The following is a 22,424-nucleotide window of genomic DNA, read 5'->3' as shown; positions in this document are numbered from 1 at the left end:
TCTCATAATGTGAACCATAAATTACTCTAAGTATTGAAGAGAACTTTTTAATGTTTATTCGTGTATTTAATAATCATTTACTTACTCATTTGTTATATCAGGGCATTCAATCGATCGCAACTGGACTGTTTGGATTGTCTTAGAAGACGTTTCGCCGCTCATCCAAGTAGGCTTCATCAGTTCGTGCTCATAGACATAGATTGGTCTGATCTAGTCCAGCGACTGGTGCCAAAACCCCATTTGTAATATTTCTTTACAACTGAATGGAATGCTTACGCTGGTCGATTCCGACTATTTTGGACTGGTAGTAGTCGATCTACAGCGATCGTTCTGCCACACAATACATCAATGCCAAGGAAGGGAAATTACACTTCAATGACTTCAATGTCGTTGGCTTTGAAAGTGAAGATTGCTCGTTTGCATCAAAGCAGTTTTTCTCACTACGATAGGGCGAATCCATCCTTGCCCAGGCACACTCTCCTGGTTTTTGGAGTTCAAATATTTGGGGTTTTGGTACCAGCCGCTGGACCAGATCTGACCAATCTAAGTCTATGAGCATGAACTGATGACGCCGACTCAGATGAGCGGCGAAAGGTCTTCCAAGACAAACCAAGCAGTCGAGTTGCGATCGATTGAACGCCCTGAGATGACAAATGACCTTGATGAATAAGAACATTACTCATTTGTCTATTTATTCACTGTTGTGTTGCAACAAATGTGTTAAGAACTGCTATGATAAGAAAAGGGGTAGATATGCTCTGTTTCCTCCTACTTTTTGGTACATGCTGTGTCATATTGTACTCGTAGGCATGTTTGAAATAAACTAACACCATAACCATAATATAACAATGTTGCAATCAAAGACACATTTATTAAAAAGTAAAAGAGAAAAAAAATCCTTGGCAAAATTTTAGGCCACTAATGATAATCATATAAAAGGAACACATCTAATACCCGTTTTGAGCTCTAGGAGTGCACAGGGGTTTTTATTTGGTTGTATTGAAATTGTCCTCGATAGTGGTCACAGTGTACCAGATAGTAAGTAAAAAAGTAAATAAATAAATAAAAAAGTAACAGTTATATTCTGCCTTCACTGGTCCCTTATGTCATATTATTCATCTAGCTGTACATTGGATAAAACGATTGTCTCCTCTACAACATGTTCAAATGACTTACTATCTTATTCAGAGTCTTCCTTGCTGTATTGTTTTTTTCCCCCAATTCCATACCTTACTGTCAGACAGCCAGCTGTGAAGGAAAACGACCGATTGACGTCACGCTGTGGAAATAAAGTCGTGGTGAAGACACAAACCTTATAATTATGCCATGACTTTCTTGCAATCCAATCCAATCCAATCCACTTTATTTATATAGCACATTTACACAACAAGAATGTTTCCAAAGTGCTGCACAGCCATGTTAAAAACAATATTAAAAACAATATTAAAAACTGTATTAAAAACAATATTAAAAACAATATTATGCTACACCAATGACTGAAAAGAATAAATGAATAGAAAACCAATACAGAGACAATATAAAAAATAAATATGATTAAAAACGATTTTAAAGGGTGAAACCAATTAAAACAGTAAAATAGACATCAAAATTTATAACCCTAACCCTAACCACACAGGACAACAGAGGACAGAAGACCACACAACTCACGTAGTGTTAAAAGCCAAAGAATAAAAGTGGGTCTTTAGACGAGACTTAAAACACTCCACTGTGGGAGCAGTTTGAACATGGAGGGGCAGAGTGTTCCAGAGTTTAGGGCCGACCACAGAGAAGGCCCTGTCTCCCCTGGTTTTAAGTCTCGTCCTGGGCACCACGAGCTGGAGCTGGCTCTCGGACCTCAGAGCGCGCGCAGGAGTGTAAATTTGGATGAGGTCCGAGATATACTGAGGTGCCAGTCCATGTAAAGCTTTAAAAACAAACAGCAAGGATTTAAAATCAATTCTAAAATGAACAGGGAGCCAGTGCAAACTCCGAAGAATTGGGGTTATATGCTCACGTTTCCTGGCCCCTGTTAAAAGTCGTGCTGCCGCGTTCTGGACTAACTGCAACCGGGAGAGAGTTTTTTGGCTAATGCCAGCATAAAGTGCATTGCAGTAGTCTAGGCGACTTGAAATAAAAGCATGCACGACTTGTTCAAAAAGGTTAAAAGATAAAAATGGTTTTACCTTTGCTAAAAGACGAAGATGATAAAAACACGATTTTAAAACGCCATTGACTTGTTTGTCAAATTTAAAATGTTCTACGCGTGACCATACTCTTCTGGGAAGTCAACCAACTTTTTTAATGTAACTTGAGACAACATGTTCCAGCGTACGCTCACCATTGTCACCACATATGATATGTCTGCTATTTGTTATTATATCTGCAAAAGTGCACACTCAGTGAAGGGAAAGAAATTGGACTATAGCCTTGGGCTACAGTCGGGGATGCATTGCTTGAAAATGCTACGCTTAACAGTTGGTCAGAGCAGTGTGTGTGTGTGTTCTTGTACTTCTACCCTTCTTGAGACATCAACAAGGAAAAGTACCTTCCATATGAGGACCGGTGAAAAAGTTAGGACCGAAATCATAGTCCCAATACGGAAAACCATTGCATCTAATAGAGAATGTCTCCTTTGCACCTCTGGTGGTGAAATCTATCAAAAGTAGGGTGGTCCCAAAAAGGAGGGATTTTTCAAATTGACTGTGTCTGTTTTAAAAGCGCTCCCCCTCTGGCCAACATATGTAATAAGTGTGTGTAAGAAATTGAAATGCGCCCCCTTTGGCCAAAATTAATACAAAAATATGTATATAGGGACATACTGTAATAACTTGAAGTAAATAATGATGATTGAAAACCAATTACCGTATTTCCTGGACCATCGGGTGCACCGGATTTTAAAGCACACTGCCGATGAGCGGGTCTGTTCAGGTCTTTTTTCATACAAAAGGCGCACCGGATTATAAGGCATATTAAAGGGGTCATATTATGATTTTTTTTCTAAATAAAAAAATAATTCCTTGTGGTCTACATAACATTTAATGGTAGTTCTTGTATCTCTGACTACGGTAGCTGTAATGGGCTGACAATCCACCAAGCGGTGTGGCTTCAAAGTCACACTAAACCATTTTGAAAGATTTTTGAGTGCCGTGTGTAATGTTCTTTATTTTCAATGGAACATTTAAAGTTTTGGTGTTGTTTGCTGCTGTCATATTGCAGTCTAAACATATCTCTTATGTGTGACTGCCATCTACTGGTCACACTTATCATTACAACATGTACCAAATAAAATTGATTCGATGTCGGTAAGCACAACCAGAATTATTCCGTACATCAGGCGCACCGGGTTATAAGGCGTACTGCCGATTTTTGAGAAAATGAAATTATTTTACGTGCGCCTTATAGTACAAAAAATACGGTACAAACAAACAAAAATTAACTAAAAGCTTACTTTTTTAATATTTGCATCGTAGGTATATATTATTAATGTTGTAAATACAAATCTTTATATATCTAGAAAGGGTGGTCCTAAAGAGGTAGGTATTTTCTGGAGGTCTAAAAAAGGTAACAAATACAAGAATGTGTGTGTGTGTGTGTGTGTGTGTGTGTGTGTGTGTGTGTGTGTGTGTGTGTGTGTGTGTGTGTGTGTGTGTGTGTGTGTGTGTGTGTGTGTGTGTGTGTGTGTGTGTGTGTGTGTGTGTGTGTGCGCGCAGCCTGCAGTGAGTTTGTGGATGTTACACATGCCATGCAGTGGTAATGCATTCCTTTCTCATCCTCCTAACTTCCACTTGTGTACCCATTAAAGACTAGGAATGCTTTTAGAAGGGTCAGTATCACAATGAATCCAAGTTTCATTCATTCATTGTGTGTGTGGGTAATATACAAGCTTTCTAAGTAATTTGATTATAATAATAGAGTTATCTCTGTGCTGTTTTTCAGGACAAACTACCATAAAAAAACACCAGTCAAGGATTATCCAAATGTACATTGCTATCTGCTGTTTTTAAGGATCTACTGCAAAAGCGCCATTTAAAGATATTCTATGTCACAGGTGTTGTACGTCAAAATTAAGGTATTTCATTATCACCACAAAAAGTAGCAATAATTGAACTGAACACTACTAAAAAAACACCACTTTAACTGTTAAACTACAGTTACACTAGTACAAAATAATCAGAAGTGGGTCACTTCTGATCGCTACATGTATTTATATCATCACAATGTTTATTTATAATCTAATGACTACTGCTTGGAGAAAGACTTCTTTACTGTCACGTGACTACGTTTCACCGATCCAACGGAGCCTGGCAGTCACATCACCGCACTCAAACCACACACTGTCAGGCGAGACAGCAAAACATTTCAATGTTTCCCTACAAAGTAGAAAAAAGAACATTCATATCATGCGCTGTCATCTGTGTCAAGTAGAAATGTTCACATTTCAGCCTACAATAATTACACTTCCAACTAGAGAAAACATGTTGTGGTAAGTTGTAGGGTAACATTAGCCCTGTTATAACGTCATAAGTGAGTATAAAATGTGTATCTTTTGTAGGGCTACATGTCTCTCACATATGTACACAGCAACTACGGTTGTAGTCCAGTATCTTCAGATTTAGAAGCTACTCACTGGTTACTCAGATCTTTAGTAGTCTTTTTCTCTGAATACTTACTCCTATTAACATAAGTATTTAGATGTCTACTTTTTACCTTTACTTGAGTCATAAGGTAACGGCAGTGGCGGGCTGTGCGTTTCCCACCTAGGCCTTCAGTGATGTCCTACTTAGTCCGACTTTAATAAATACCCCTCAAAATACCATAATTTATGTCACCCCATGACCAAGGTCGAAGAAATGCTATACAGAAACACACTTGTGCACTACTGGCCATTGGATCACCGTAACAGTGTACAAAACAGGCTATATTTCGGCACATTTAAAAATCAATAACTCGCATCAGCATTTAAAACATACCTTACGTGGTACTGTCAAAATTAAAATAATTGTAAAGAACATATTAAATGTGGAAAAATAAATGAATTAAATATTTGGACTTTTTATTTGTGAGTTAAAAAAGTGAGAACCAATGATTTCTCTGTATGGCTCCTGTGCCCCTACCTGCTTTTCGCAAATTACAACCTGTGATTGGATTCTCACTTAAGAGTGACAAGTGAAAATCCAATCACAGTCACGTTTAGCGTAAGGCTACCTAGATTGGCTACTGTCAACAACTCGTGATCTGATTGGCTGTCGCAACTGTCTATCCGGCAGAATTCACACAGCGCTGGCAACAAGCTAGCTGCATTCTGATTGGACAAAAGCTCTAATGTAAAAACAAGCAACACTTGGAGCCTAATAAGACATGAAAAGAATATGATGAATTCTTTAATGGAAATTAGATTAAAATTAACTTGTATTAATCTATGATCATGATTTATGTTAGGCCAGCAGAGAAGGGTTTGCTGGCCCTAACGGCACACCACTGGGTAACGGCAAATCTAAAGGATTCTGCGAAAAACTCTACCGACATCCCGACTGAACTTAGAAAACTCACAGATTTTACTGTGTATAAAATTTAAAATACATATAAAATACTGGCGCTTTTGTAGTCAAAAGGATGACGAGGAGGTGGTGGATCAACAGTCACTTTATTAAAACAAGCCAAAACTACAGTTGGAATATAGAACTCTTCAGGCAGGACCAAACGAAAATGAACGCTATGTTTTTTTTAATTCACATTTCCATCACACCAGTGTTAAAAAAAGTTAATCTATACAGTGGATTTAAAAAAATTTCTGTCCACTTAGAACCACATTTAACCGCTGTCTTGCACATTTTGTCTGAGACAGTCAGAAAAAGTAACTACATGATGACCTGCACATAACACCTCTGTATCTTTACAATTTGCACACACTTGTGGTTAAAATGTCCGCCCTGAGATCGGTAGGTCGTGAGTTCAAACCCCGGCCGAGTCATACCATAGACTACAAAAAATGGGACCCGCAGCCTCCCTGCTTGCCACTCAGCATCAAGGGTTGGAATTGGGGGTCAAATCACCAAAATGATTCCCGGGCGTGGCCACCGCTGCTGCTCACTGCTCCCCTCGCCTCCCAGGGGGTGATCAAGGGTCAAATGCAGAGGATAATTTCACCACACCTAGTGTGTGTGTGACAATCATTGGTACTTTAACTTACAAAACAACATGAATGTTTTCTTTAATCGCCCGCAGGAGAACACAAGTCAATAAATGTTCTTAAGGACCCACAGTACTAAACAAATGCTAGTTAAAGATCCTTTAGATACCATACCATACCAACTTTATATGACAATGGTGCCCCTTTTAAGGAATCAGGTTTGAACATTTGGGCCAGTTGGATGTTGTTTGCGGACTGGATTTGGCCCCTGGGCCACCAGTTGAGAAGCATCTATGTGTTCACACTGCGTACAAGTTTTTAATCATAGAATTACAAGCAGTTTGGTTGCAGATGGTGAAGGGCAAGAGTTAGCCAACACTGCCGTCAAGGTGTGAAATGATTGCCTACATGAGCCTGACGTTTCCAATTAGGATGTTTTCATTATGTTATACTCATCTTTCTTGTGGTAAACAACATTTTGTAATTGTTTGCATTTGTACAGTACACTGGTACCTTAACTTAAGAGTGTTTTGAGATAAAAGCTGTCTCTCTATGCTTGAAGTTGCAAGCGAAAATCTTTTGTTACAAGCATCCCCACCATGAGTTGGCTTAGTAAATGTCACAGTGAATCCTGTAAGATCAGACCAAAATATCCGGTTTTACCCGCTCGCAGTAGCTTATAGCTAAAGATTGAAATGAGTTTTTCCAACCATTGGAAGGCAGAATGTGAGCGAGAAGGACAGTCATGAGAAGAAGTGGATGATATTCATAGAAACATGATCGAGCGTCTAGCTAGTTCGAGCGTATCACTGCTAGTCTGCACCATACTGAAGCAGAAGCCAAGAATGTTAAAATATTATGCAAACGGTGGACATTTATCCATGAAAACTACAGCTGCTAATGATGTGTTTGACAGAGAAGCAGCTGGAAGGGGATACCGTAGAAGTCCACTCTTCAAGGTAAATTCTGTACATTATTATTGCATTACTACATAAAGCTACTGTAGTTGTTTGTACTACATTATGTCGTATTGGTTTTATTCAATATTTCTTATATAAAAGTTTGTTTTTGTTTTTAAAAGACATTGTGCAATTGTACTGTTTTGTGGGGGGCCAAGCCTGATTAAATGGATTTTAATTCAATTCAATAGGCGATGTTGGTTTGAGATACAAGTGTTTTGAGTTAAGAGCTCCATCACAAAACCAATTAAATAACAGTAAATTAAATAAACAATTTTCTTACGCAGATGTTTTAATTTTTTTAATTATTTTTGGCCCAATTTGTTAATACACAATAAAATAAATTCTCTACTCTGATTTTAGTCAGGTTTTAGTGATTTTAGGCCCAATTTGTTAATACTTAATGTCAAAATAAAAAAATAAAAAAACTGTATAGTCACACAAGTGAGGTTGTGCTTGACAATAAATAAACCAATTGAGGCAAGAGAAAGTTTTTGAGTCAAAATGCAAAAGTAAACACGTAAAATCCCAGGGTCATCCAAAGTGCAGCTTGGGGGCCAGTTGCCGGCCTGGAGATTTGTTTTAATTGCATTTTAGAAATTAAATCAAATACAATAATAATGATAATAACTTAAAAGCAAAAAATTAAATCAGATGTAATGTAACAAGACAAAGTTGACATGTTGATGCTGTGAACACTGATAATAGTAAGCTTGGTCACCAATGTTTTGTCTTATAGAGTATATAATGTCTGTTTGAGACTTTATTTTGTTTTACAAAATTAAAAATGTAAAAATACCCTATCATACCCTCAGAATATGGTTTTAGTTTTTTAAATGGGGTTTCAACTGGATTAGTGCAACAATCCTTTGTTATACAGGGTATTTTTACATTTGTAATTTTGTAAAAAAAAACAAAAAAACAGACAACCATCATCAGGAGATCTCAAAGGGTTATAGCAGGGGTGTCAAACTCATTTTCATTGAGGGCCACATCGCAGTAATGCCTGCTTTCAGAGGGCCGCTTTTTAAAAATTAATTTACATTATGCATGCGGGTAATAACCGGTGATTAATCATGATTAATCAAAGTGCATATGCAATTGATTATTAGATTTTTTAAATGTATAACTTGCTTTAAAATCATAAATAAAGCTGACAAGCAGATATTTAACTAATGGTTTTTATTTCACATGTAGTTGTGCAATACAGTATATAATAATATAATTGGCATGATCAGATAATATTAAAGCTTAAAATATGCATTTTGTTTTTGTCAAAATTAAAAGAATGAATGCATTCAGTAAAAAAACTAAAATAATTAAAAGTATTTTATTGAAACCCATTTTTTCCAGGCTTTCGCAGGCCACATAGAATGATGTAGCGGGCCAGAACTGGCCCCCGGACCATGAGTTTGACACCTGTGGGTTATAGGTTACAAAAATATTTTTTAAAAAGGGAACATAAACAAGCAGTTTAATGGAAAATGTTCATTAAAACTTCTAAAAGGCAGAACCAAGAGATTTGTTAAACAGGAAGAACTTGTCACACTTAAAGGTTTTAGAATAATTTAAACTCTAAATGTAACCTCATATTCCCTCCATTTTCAAAGCTTGCATAAGTAGAGCATTATGGGAAATAAAGTATATTTGCAAATGTCTTCATAAAAAGCCTGTTATTATTATTATTTTTTTTTTTTTACAAAATTAGAAATATAAAAACATCTTGTCATCTGCCTGGATCAAGTTGTTTTTGTGTGTGTGTTTTAAAAAGGCTGTTTCAACTGGATCAACGCAACAATTCTGTTTATTTACTCATAAAAGGAATTGTCCGTTGTCCGAGGCGCTGTGAACACATCAAAGGACCTCATGGACCTCTTTGAAGCCGGAGGGGCTGGGTCACACTACCGCTACTAGTTCACGGACCCACCGAGCGTGTAGGAGCTAAACAAGTCCAACGGACGGGGACTAGAAAGGTGTACTTTTATGTGTACTTTGTTCCGCTCTTTGGACAGTATCTTCGCTTCTTTCCGACGTAGTAGAACCCAAGCTGGTGATTTGACTTGACAAGCCCGCTCCGCTACTGTATCCACTCCCCCTCCTCCTCCCCAGCGCCACACAACCAGGAAATCGTCGAGGTGTGCTCGGTTTATCCCGCTAGTAGCTACCCCGTCTGCGGGTGTAGATGCGACTTCACCCCCGTTGAATATCTCCGCGTTTAAGGGGTTTGGGCTTGTTTGACTTTAATCAGCGGGGGCTTCCGCTTTCAAGTGAGCCCAAAGTTGCCCGCCAGGAGAGGAGCTGCACTCCGGCCAAACAATGAGGTTAGTAACCGACTGAAATCCCTTCATGTTCATTGTGTTTCTTGTTTGGGGCCATTAGTTTGAACAAAGGCGCCGGGTTACCGTTCGCCATGTTTTTAAACAGCGCCTTTTGTCAACGGTAGAAAGAGCAGTCAACACCGACACCTCTTGCTTTCATAACCTGCTTTTTAAGCTCTTTTTTGTGACCGTTGCGTGTGAATATCAGGAAGTGTGTGAGTAATCGTTATGACAGCCCGTTGCTACCTGTTCACTCTTTGCAAAGCTATTCCCAAATAGTTGAACAGGTCAAATCAACATTCTGCTGTTTTTTGAATGTGCCCCATGCATCTATTTGACCTCTTTTTCGGCAGCAATAGTGTGGTGGAATCACAACTCGGGGTCATTTATAGAGCAGGAGTCTTGTCTAAACCTGCAGGCTCAGCAATTGGCTTAAATGCACACTATAAGTCTTTTATGTCAATGCCACACATTGGGGGGGGACAAGGCATCATTTTAATAGTACAGTATTCGTCTTGCAGCAGCAGAATTGCTCCGTGTCCTCAAATTCCACATCCTGTCACAGCCTGTGTGCACTTGGAAATTACATGCTTTGAAAACCACCACTCCTCACTTTAAGCACTGATTTCCTAGTTTCTTGTTCTTTTGGTTGTAGAGCAGCGAGTCGTGCTTGCTCCACAACAAAAGTGACGACACTTTTGTTTGCAAGCATAACTGGATGTTTTTTTTTTGATTGTGTGCTACCAGCTTGTGCAGGGTTGACAACCTGTGTGACTAGTTATTTATCTCTCAAAGTCTTGCCATTGCACATCTGTAGCAATGTATCTTGGCGCAGGGTTTGGTCCCCCTTTTTTCTATTTGCTAATAGACATATTTATTCTTTATAACTTTGATAACACAGAGGTACTATAAATATACTATAAAAGAAGGTAGATATGCATTAGGCACACAACAGCAAATGTCTTTGTTTATACCTGTTTTTCGGTCTTTGATGTAGATTGCATTGGTGTGTCATACACTCACGGGTACCACAGATCAATGTTTATCATGCAGAAATTCCATTAGACTTTCTGCATGGGTGGGGCATTGGCCCAAGACAGAAGACGTACAATGTTGGTGTAGCTCAGGAGACGTCTTCGTAAATAATGCATAAACTATAAAAGCGTTTAGACAGTTTTGTTTTGATCCAGATTGGGATTGTATCGCTTTGGTGGTTATTTTCAAAGTATTGCGGCGCTTTGGTTTTCGTTAGTATTCGGTCCAAAAGGCCAAAATGAAAATAAAACGTATGAAAACTGAAACATTTTCTACCCGGTAAGAAATCATGTAAATCCACTTGACCGGTTCTAGGCACCTAACACGTTTTATGATGATTTAAGGAACTTGATTGTCATACCAGCACTCGTGAGATTGCACAAAATTCATGGTACATTCCAATTGTCTGGGAAGTCGGATTTTCTGAGTTTCTTGTCGGAGCGTTCAACTGGAACGCCCCCCTCGAGGTTGGATTTCCTACTCCAAGAGCCCTCACCACCCCCACGTTGGCTTCAAAGATTGCTGCTTTGATCGTAAACAAGAATAGAAGCGTCTATAATATCCGTTACTAGCACTTTTGACTATTATGTTGCACTAAATCAGCCATACACTGTACAATGTATTGTTGAATGTTCATATATGGCAATGTTACTTTATGAATACATTTTGTTCATGTGAATTATACGTTCTACATCGCTAGCAATAGTGTGTTTGTGTTTGCTCTTCATCCACCTTGTTTGAAGGTTGCAGAAGAAATGCATATTTTTGCATAAGTTGTTTATATTCAGAACAGGCAAGCGCAGGAATAGCTTTCGTGGATGTGGCCATCTTGATTTCCGACCTCGTAACTGGAACGCTCATAAGTCTGCTGTGCCACCATTACCATCGCCAACTTCCAACTTCTGAGGTTAATAGAACGATCCATTAGTACCCGAGGCCCCAAATTTTCCCCACGGCGTACCACAAGAAATATAGTATGTACATAATTGAAATACAATAGGATATAGAGTAGGTTATAAATAGCTTCTTATAGACATAATAGAATATATATATAAAATATAATACATTTTGATCATGTATTTGAAATCAAATGTACAAAACAATGACAGCCAACTAAACCAAATAAAAGCCCAGTTAATTAGTTGATTGGGAAACAATATGAAATACATAGTATACATGATGATGTACATAAATAAAAATTAATGAAATGGTTTAAAGAAACTTTACCAACATGCTTACCGTTTTTAAAGACTCTTGTTGGCAAAGCGTAGAGGCAAAAGGGCTGTGCAACAAGTTCATGCTCAAATTCCATCGTGTTTCGCCGCGTCTTTATCAAAGCGTTAGGACTGGCAACTTTCTTTGGCTCCATGGCACATAGAGTAAGTGACTAAAGCTTGAGATATTTTTGTTTGGGACTCAAGTTCACGGGATAACAGACTAGTATGTTATGCGCTGTTTGGTTGTACGATAAACGACACAGTGTAAAAAAAAGGGGAGAACTTTTTAAAGTGGCCGTGCGAAAACAGAGGTATTGAGGCCACACTAAAAAAGAAAAAATGCCAAAAATAAATAAGAATGAAGTCATGTAATAATAATAAATAACATATTTATCAACTGTGTTGACCGAGTAAAAAAAAGGCATGCATGATATTCCAAGACACAAGTGATCATTTCAACAAGGGAATGATAAACTTTACGCAGTTACTGAGACATAACAGCCTTTGTCGAACTTGCTATATAATAAATTGGTTGAAATAATTATTTGTTTAAAACACTTCTGATTGATGATGGATTGAAAAAACCCATCAATAAAAAAATCTGCAGTACTTTCTTCATTTGCGAAACATTTTCTGAAGTGCAACTTGACAAGAACCCCAACAGTCCTCATCTTAACACAGCTTTACATTTATGATTGTCAAGGTTTCCCTGTGGCAACGGGGTGTTTATGGGCGTGGTCACATGACTTCTTTGAGTAATTTGCATTATTTGCTGTGATATTTTTTTCTTTAAAAAGGCTCTAAAAATGTATACATACATCTAAACAAATATGTTATTTTTAATGAGTATTAACATATATTTTTTTATGGTTTTGCCATGTTTTAAATTGTTACTGCTTATTGTACAATGCACTTTGTGGAGATTTTTTCAAGTGTCTTGAGACTTTTATTTAGCTTTTCATTGAACGCAGCTAAGAACACATCTAGCATCTTTTTCTGGTGTCATTATAAAATTAACTTGTATTTAGAGACTACTTCTGTCCCTCGATATCCCTGACGAAAGCTGCGATTTAAGCGAGCATGACGTGAAACTTGCTCGTCAAATAATAGGCTGTATATCAGACCTGGGCATTCTGCGGCCCGTGGGCCGCATCCGGCCCTTTGTACGTCCCTGTCCGGCCCGCGTGAGGCCAATTATAAATTACAAAATAAATTTAAAAAAGTATCTATTTCGAGTGTGCAATACAACGGTGCTGCTTTTGTTTTGAAAAGCGTTATTTGTATTACTTCCGTGCGGACGTATGCTCGTGCGCGCAGCGGCAATCACAAATACAAAATAAATTTAAAAAAAACATCTTTGTCGTGCGTGCAATACAACTGTGCTGCTTTTATTTTGAAAAGTGTTATATGTGCGTATGTCCTGTGAGGGAAGGCGCACAGCGACAAGTGATGCTCGGTTATCCCCGAGACGCTAAAAAGAGAAAAGTTGATGACGAATGGCGTGTTTTAAAAAAGACATGGACTGCCAAGTAAAGGTAAAGCTGTGTGCTTATTTGTGGTACACACGTTGCTGTGTTTAAAGAATATAGTGTAACGACCTGCTGAAGTAGATGTTGTCTTCTTGAGTTGCGTAAATGAGAAGTGAGGAGACGTGCGTGTGGAAGGAACGAGATATGTTGAGCTGTGTTAGTATAGCTTGCTCAATAAAAGTTTAAAAAGAGCGTCAGACTTCGTGTGCACTTCTTCTGGACGCTACAATTGGTGTCAGAAGTAAAACTTTGCGCATACTGCACTGTTTGTGTGCTACGTCATCGGGAGGTACGTGCCACGTGAGGAGCTCGTCGCAAAGAGAGAGAGAGACAGAGAGAGAGAGCGTTTACAGGTGCAGCCACGCTGCTTGACACGGGGGGAATTCCGCCCTCAATGAAGACTCCCAGGTTTGATGGCAAGGCGAACTGGGAGGCATTTCATCCCACTTGTGACATCAATTGTAGCGTACAGAAGAAGTGCACACCAAGTCTGACGCTCTTTTTAAACTTTTATTGAGCAACCTATACTAACACAGCTCAACTTATCTCGTTCTTTCCAAAAGGAAAACCAATCCTCACTCCTAATTTCCGCAACAGCAACGCTTCTTCCTTCTTCGCCAATCACCTTACAGGCGTGCTACGTTCACAACAAAGAGGATGCAGGATGAAGTGACAGAAATTGAAATTTTTGTATTGTAATATACATCAGGAAGTGTTGTGTAAGAAAGTGTTAAAAATAAAACCATCAAAAGCCATCTGCTTTTGTATAAAGATAAGTTAGGTTAAATGAAAATATTATTATTATCTATCTTACGGTATATCAAAAATAATTTGAGCAAAATTTAATTGAAATATTGTCGGTGTGGCCCTCCAGCAGTGCTCGGGTTGCTCATGCGGCCCCCGGTAAAAATTAATTGCCCACCCCTGCTGTATATATAAATTAATACTGTAACGACCAACTGGTGTTAATGTTTTACGTTTGTGTGGTTTGGATTTGATGTCAGTTTTTCCCATGTCTGCAAATACACCGTCCGTGCCTGAAAGGTGATTGGCGGAGAATGAGGAAGTGTTTTTGTGTGTCTGGGGAAATGCGGACTCACAGACACGAAAGTGTTTGCACGGGAGGTGTGCAGTTTGATATCATAATATTGGTAACAAGTTAAAAATAGCGGACTTTGTATGATTTTTTTCCCAGGGTTTACAACAAATTATATTACTTTAATTTGTTCTCAAGTTTAAAAGTTTTTCATGGTGTGGTGGTATGCCACATTCAATTACATTAAGGGGAAACCCTGATTAAAATGTAAATTTTATTTTTGTACATGTTTACAGTTTCTCCTTTTTTGCATTTTTATTCTCAGTATTCAATGACATAATTTTTTGAAAAACATTTGTTTATTGAAATGTTGAGTTATACAGTCCAGAAATACAATTAAAGGCCTACTGAAAGCCACTACTACCGACCACGTAGTCTGATAGTTTATATATCAATGATGAAATCTTAACATTGCAACACATGCCAATACGGCCGGGTTAACTTATAAAGTGACATTTAAAACTTCCCGGGAAATATTCGGCTGAAACGTCGCGGTATGATGACGTATGCGCGTGACAAAGTCAGAGTAACGGAAGTTATGGTACCCGTAGAATCCTATACAAAAAGCTCTGTTTTCATTTCATAATTCCACAGTATTCTGGACATCTTTTGCAATTTGTTTAATGAACAATGAAGGCTGCAAAGAAGACAGTTGTAGGTGGGATCGGTGTATTAGCAGCGGACTACAGCAACACAACCAGGAGGACTTTGTTGGAGCGCTAGCCGCGCTAGCCGCCGACCTCACCTTGACTTCCTACGTCTCCGGGCCGCCAAACGCATCAGGTGAAGTCCTTCGTCCTTCTGCCGATCGCTGGAACGCAGGTGAGCACGGGTGTTGATGAGTAGATGAGGGCTGGCTGGCGTAGGTGGAGAGCTAATGTTTTTAGCATAGCTCTGTGAGGTCCCGTTGCTAAGTTAGCTTCAATGGCGTCGTTAGCACAGCATTGTTAACCTTCGCCAGTCTGGAAAGCATTAACCGTGTATTTACATGTCCACGGTTTAATAGTATTGTTGATTTTCTATCTATCCTTCCAGTCAGGGGTTTATTTTTTTGTTTCTATATGCAGTTAAAGCACGATGCTATCACGTTAGCTCGTAGCTAAAGCATTTCGCCGATGTATTGTCGTGGAGATAAAAGGCACTGAATGTCCATTTCGCGTTCTCGACTCTCATTTTCAAGAGGATATAGTATCCGAGGTGGTTTAAAATACAAATCCGTGATCCACAATAAAAAAAAGGAGAGTGTGGAATCCAATGAGCCAGCTTGTGCCTAAGTTACGGTCAGAGCGAAAAAAGATACGTCCATCACTGCCTCTCAAGTCGTTCACTGTAACGTTCCTCATCTACGAATCTTTCATCCTCGCTCAAATTAATGGGGTAATCATCACTTTCTCGGTCCGAATCTCTCTCGCTCCATTGTAAACAATGGGGAATTGTGAGGAATACTAGCTCCTGTGACGTCACGCTACTTCCGGTACAGGCAAGGCTTTTTTTTTTATCAGCGAGCAAAAGTTGCAAACTTTATCGTCGATTTTCTCTACTAAATCCTTTCAGCAAAAATATGGCAATATCGCGAAATGATCAAGTATGACACATAGAATGGATCTGCTATTCCCGTTTAAATTTTAAAAAATCATTTCAGTAGGCCTTTAAACACATGTCAAATGTTCTTTTTTTCCTCTTTGACATTATTTCTTAGTATATTTTCTGTGTAATTCATGCATAAAATAGAAGCTTCCTTGTTGTTTATGCCAAATTATGACCTGTGAGTAAGTCGTTTGATAAGGTTTTATCGACTTCAGTGTATAGTCTTTTACCTGTCTCATAACTGACAAAAATATACCACCTGTGCTGTTTACCTGCTATTCTTGATAAAGATTGGACGTGCATAGAAATCATCAGTATATGTGTGGTTTGTTTGCAGCAAGGGGTTAAAATCAAGTCATTCCTTCAAGGCCTCCGCCATCAACAAGGCAGCGTCAGCCAAAAAAACTCGCCTTGGCCTTGATATGTTGTCACTTTTCTCTCTCAAGAGATAGACTTTGTGTGTGGAAGTGTGGAAATACTCCTTAAAGACATCCACAACATAGTCAAATCACCCTTATAATCAATAACTGAATATCACTGAATAGTAAAGTTAAAGGTGCGCTGATCCCCTTGTTGTTGTTTTTTAATTCCGATCCTGATACCTGAATTTGGATATTTGCGGATACTAATACTACTGATGCCAGGGCTCTGTTTACGTTGATATCGATTTTATCAATATTATTGATTTAATTGTTTAATCTCCTTTCTGTAGGCAATAATGATATATGTGAATGTATTTATGTATGTAAGTCCCAAAATAGCACAGACATAGCTCATGGTAATTCACAATTTCCGATCTGTGAATTAAGCTTGCATCAGCACTTTATCGGATAGCCCCCATTCCTAATAAAAGTAAAATCTCCATAATTAAATGTCTAATATTTTGACATTACTAATTATCATACAAGTAGTAAGAAAAGTTAACTGTTATACAATATAAAATAAAACCATAACCTTATCACATTTTTTAAGACCTCTTTTTCTGGTTCAGCATGTTTCTTCTTTACGATTAACTACTGACATTTTGTGTTGTCTTCAAAGAAAATCAAAAAACACTTAATGCAGGGGTTGTCCAAACATTTTTCACAAAGAGCCGCACAATGAAAATCAAAGGATGCGGGGGCCATTTTTATATTTTTATTTTTAAAAACAATACAATATATAGTTTTTTTAAAGGAAAAAAAATAGCCTCCATGCTTGCTCTATTAGCGGAAACAATTTAACTTTAACACGTTTGCTCTTTTATTCCACTTTTTTTTTGTGACAGTATTTTTAGAATGTGCCGCCCCCAACTTAATGTCTCAAGAGATTTACATACATCTTGCATGATGTCACAAATGATGGTTTGAACTCCCAACTTTTGATATATTTTTCCGGTAAGTATTGGTTAAACTACAAATTGTGCTCTTTTGTTTCCACTGTAGCAGTAAAAGTATTCAGATCATAGTGCGCCATAAATCTAGTTCTCATGACTGTAAATAAGAGATAAGAGAAGGGTTTGTCAGTTAGCACGCAACACTATAAGACCCAGTCTACACCTGGTTTTGAAGATATATATAATATGGTTGACTTTTGTATCTTATGTTAGGTAATGGAATATTTTAATCCACTTTATGGGTTTGTCTGGTAAAGCTTTTTGATTGGGTTTGCCTGACCTCATCTGTAGGTTTGCCTGGTTTGCATTGTGCTGAGCTATTAGTTCCATGTAAATCTGTACAGCAGTCTGGCATAGTGGACTTAAGACCCTGTGACTTAGTGCCAAAGCACAGCTGCCAATCGTTTTTACGTGGAAGTTCGGGCTGCTTTGTCTGCCCCCTCTTCCTTGGTAGAAAACAAGCGAAAGATAAATAACATCTCAGATTGTACTGTACCTGCAATGTTCTCACTATGATCCTGCAGTTTGTTGGACAGTACTCAGTTTTTCACTTATGTAATAATCGTTGGTCCTTTTGGCTTTTCCTGCGACCAGCCTTGTCTTGTTGATAGTACCTTTCTGAAGAGAGGACTGGAATGCGGCTCCATGTTCTTTGTCATTCTTCCCTGTGGAATGTCAATGTTGACCCACAACTATAGCTGGCAGGTCAAACGTGCAACCATTTCTCTTAAAATGAGCTAATGTCTTTGCAGCAGAATGTTTTGAACTTTCAGCTGCCTTTGCTGAACAATTCTGGCCGTTTCCACGCATTCATTGTTATGTCTGCATGCTATAAATATAAAGTCACAGACAGAGGTTATGACTGGCATGGTAATTAGCCCACAATGGCCAAATTAGGGTATGTCTACACTAAGCCGGATAACCCCTTAAAGGCCTACTGAAATGAATTTTTTTTATTTAAACGGGGATAGCAGATCTATTCTATGTGTCATACTTGATCATTTCGCGATATTGCCATATTTTTGCTGAAAGGATTTAGTATAGAACAACGACGATAAAGATTGCAACTTTTGGTATCTGATAAAAAAAAGGCTTGCCCCTACCGGAAGTAGCGTGACGTAGTCAGTTGAACATATACGCAAAGTTCCCTATTGTTTACAATGATGGCCGCATGAAGTGAGAGAGATTCGGACCGAGAAAGCGACAATTTCCCCATTAATTTGAGCGAGGATGAAAGATTTGTGGATGAGTAAAGTGCAAGTGAAGGACTAGTGGGGAGTTGAAGCTATTCAGATAGGGAAGATGCTGTGAGAGCCGGGGGTGACCTGATATTCAGCTGGGAATGACTACAACAGTAAATAAACACAAGACATATATATACTCTATTAGCCACAACACAACCAGGCTTATATTTAATATGCCACAAATTAATCCTGCATAAAAACACCTGCGTGTTTGTTATGCTAGCTCCTAGCTCCTCTGCTAGTTCCTAGCTCCATAGAACACGCCAATACAATTCAAACACCTGATCAACACACACAATCACTCAGCCCAAAAGACCGTTCACCTAACCCAAGGTTCATAAAGCTTATATATTTTAAAAAAGTTACGTACATACGCAAAAAAAAGTTGCGCACATACGGTCAAGCGATCAAATGTTTAGAAGCCAAAGCTGCATACTCACAGTAGCACGTCTGCGTCTTTGTCATCCAAATCAAAGTAATCCTGGTAAGAGTCTGTGTTGTCCCAGTTCTCTACAGGCGTCTGTGTATCGAAGTCAAAAGTCCTCCTGGTTAGAGTCTCTGTTATCCGAGTTCTTCCATCTTGACTGCATCTTTCGGGAATGTAAACAAAGAAGCGCCGGCTGTGTACTGTTGTTGCTGACTACGTTCGAAAAATACGTCCATTTCGCACCGACAACTTTCTTCTTTGCTTGCTCAGCTTCCTTCTCCATAATGCAAGGAACATGATTGCAACAGATTCACGAACACAGATGTCCAGAATAATATGGAATTATGAAATGAAAACAGAGCTTTTTCGTATTGGCTTCAATGTGGAAGGCATACCCGTGTTCGCCGGTCTACGTCACGCGCATACGTTATCCTCAGAGGCGTTTCGAACCGGAAGTTTAGCGGCAAATTTAAAATGTCACTTTATAAGTTAACCCGGCCGTATTGGCATGTGTTATAATGTTAAGATTTCATCATTGATATATAAACTATCAGACTGCGTGGTCGGTAGTAGTGGGTTTCAGTAGGCCTTTAAACGACTAATTATTTAGCCTAAGCCCCATTTCAGCCACACTAAACCATCGTTTAAGGTGCCCCTCCTCGGACATTTTTTTACACGGGTAAGTGCGCCGTGTATTTCTTGAATCTCCGGCTCTTAGCTTTGTATGGACTCATTGATCGTTTACAAAACTGAGTTCGGAAAGGAAGTGAGGCCAGAAAGACCGCGGCCCACACAGGAAGTGACGTCAGAAAGAACACGCCACAGCCAGCTTCATAATAAAGCGGTTTCGTAACTCGGAGCTAACCACTGGAAATATGAAGGCGAGTCATTCAGACATGCCCGTGTTTCTGCTTCTGTCTGTACAGACGCTTGTGGAAATCACACATGAATACCTTAAGAGAAAGCGATTGCAGCTATTTCGGATACAACACTTCTCAGACGCACAAGAGAACTTTCGAATGTCCAGGTCAGCTGTCATTCTACATACCGAAAAACTTTGTCTATTTGTCGAAGGAGAGTCAACGAGAATGCGGGCTACCGTGGATGTGATTTAAAAAAAGGTAGCGTGTGCTTTGTATTACCTGGCCGTCGAGGGAAGACTACAGAAAACATTGAATGCTTTTGGACTGGCAAAGCAGACTATATCAGTCCGCCATGTATGTCGCGGACTCAACGTCTAGGTCCAGAGTATATAAAGTCACCAAAAACGAATGGACAATGAAGGTGAAGGCAAAAGAGTGAGGAGTGTCCTGACCAGATATCTAGATCCCTAGTTTGATTGATGTAAAATGTTCTTTATCACATTGTTTACGTGTCTAATAAAGATGTGATTAATTTATGATGGCTCAGGTGTGATTCACTACAATAGGGCCCCACAGCACACTGGATTCCAGTTAATTGAAATACCACAACACTGGATATTGTTCAGATAAGTTAAATTTAAGAACTTGCACACAAAGCAACACTGGAGATGACTATGACGTGCGCATTTTCCGCACATGCCTATTAGGTCGCGTTGCGCCAGCGGATGGAGGGAGGAGGGGGTCTTAAACGGTGGCATTGTTGTGTGTGGACACGGATAAGGTTAGTTGGGATTTACCCCGGCTAACCTTATCCGGCTGAGTGTAAACGGGGCCTTAGGCATATCACGCCTGGAATACAAGTACTGTATGTAAGTACACTATCCTTCCATCCATCCATCCATTTTCTACCGCTTGTCCCTTTTTGGGGTTGTGCTGTGTCCTGGAGCCTATCTCAGCTGCATTCAGGCGGAAGGCGGGGTACACCCTGGACAAGTCGCCACCAAGCGTGAATGTTGTCTATCTGTGTTGGCCCTGTGATGTAAGTACACTAGATGACAGTAAATTATTGGACAAACGGAGTCAAAAGAATGTACTGTATGTAATTCAAATGAGCCATTTCCATTTATTGCAAATGGTACGGAAAGGGGATCAAGTTTGTTGCCACTTAATTGTAAAAAAAAAAAAAAAAAAGCCTTCTCAACTTTAAATTTTTGTCTAGCTCACCACAAACCTAGTACAGTGATACTTTGTGAAGCAAAGGTGCAGAAGTCCTTCTTGAATTGCAATCGCCCCAAAACCCCCCAAAACATGATTCAGGAAAAGCATGAATAATAGTTTTTTTTAAAATCAATATTAAGACATTCAAATCTATATTGTATTGTCCAAAAAAATAACATGACATATTGCCATATCCGTATTTTAAAAGCGCAACTCAGTGTTTCCAACAGGACTGCAATCTATTTGTGGTAGTGGATACGGGGTGGTTTGTGCACAATATGCCATGACGCATGTGATAGTAATGGACACTGTTTGATACAGGAATAACCTTATGAGACAGACAAAAGTTAAAAAGAGACAGACAAAAGTTAAACACACGAAAAGCAAAATAAATATGTTAGAAATACAATTGAACTTTTTTCTGTAAATTCTTTGTATTTTTTTAATGTCACAAACAAGACATAGCTGCCTGTGAGAGAAAATATAGCTACTTTGTTTGGTATCAATGATCTGTTTTCTTTTTGTTCTCTGGCAGACCAGGTGTGTAAGAGGTATGTTACGAAGCGTAGCAGAACAGAGTTGTTACGACAAGCTACATTCACAGACGGCCCCATTTATATTGTGTTTGAGTAAAAATGAACCGCTAGCGTCAAATCTGCAGGGTTTCCACTCGATTGCCTAAATAACTCTGGCTGTGGAGGTGTGGTTAGGGGGTAGGGTGGGGGCGTGGTCACATGACATCACCGTATAATTTGCATAATTTAAATATACAATTTTCTTTAAAAAGGCTAAAAAATGTATACATGCATTTAAAAGCATATTTGTTAATATTAATTAGTATTAACATATATTTCCTAGTGACGTTTTGCTTTTTGTCTATATTAAAAATTACTAACAACAAATTTAGTATCTTTTTCTGGTGTTATTATAGACTACACTCGTGTTTAGAGACTTTACTTCTGTCCCTTGAAGCCCCCGGCGAAAAGCAAGCTGCAGCGAGCATGACTTTTTTTGATTGATTGAGACTTTTATTAGTAGATTGCACAGTACAGTACATATTCTGTACAATTGACCACTAAATGGTAACACCCGAATAAGTTTTTCAACTTGTTGAAGTCGGGGTCCACGTTAATCAATTCTTGCTCCACGCTGCTGCTCCAGTTGGACTTTCTCTCCTTAAAAGCCGCCATAGTCCTCTTCATATTTGCACATTTTGTAAATTGCTGTCCGCATGTATTTCTGGGAAACATTAAAGTTACATCCACATCGCAGACCTGCGGATTCTGCTCCAGACAATCGCGTGCGTCTTACTTTATCACAACAGCCGGTTTCGGCAGCTCTGTTTTTTAATTTGGTTTCACGTTAAAAAAAAACGTATTTTCAAGCTGTGGGGGCTATGATTTTGTCGTGGTGGTGTGCCGCGTTA

The 22,424-nt window shown here is 38.9% G+C and overlaps 1 protein-coding gene across 3 annotated transcripts in view; it reads left to right on the top strand.

Annotated features, from left to right (window-relative positions):
* Window positions 1-8,932: 8,932 nt before the first annotated feature.
* vaspb (vasodilator stimulated phosphoprotein b) overlaps window positions 8,933-22,424 on the top strand; it is a 51,735-nt gene continuing 38,243 nt past the window's right edge. For 2 of the 3 annotated variants that reach the window (XM_062060482.1, XM_062060481.1), the window contains exon 1: window positions 8,934-9,410. In XM_062060482.1, coding sequence (XP_061916466.1) covers window positions 9,406-9,410 — 5 coding nt within the window. In that variant the 5' untranslated portion in view covers window positions 8,934-9,405. Of the gene's footprint in view, window positions 9,411-22,424 lie in introns of all 3 variants that reach the window. The other variant, XM_062060483.1, reaches the window with a different exon arrangement.

Source organism: Entelurus aequoreus, linkage group LG10 (genome assembly GCF_033978785.1).
Source record: "Entelurus aequoreus isolate RoL-2023_Sb linkage group LG10, RoL_Eaeq_v1.1, whole genome shotgun sequence".
In the NCBI taxonomy this organism is placed as follows: domain Eukaryota; kingdom Metazoa; phylum Chordata; class Actinopteri; order Syngnathiformes; family Syngnathidae; genus Entelurus; species Entelurus aequoreus.
Note: the sequence above shows the minus strand (reverse complement) of the source record. Positions and strands in the feature narration are given on the sequence as shown.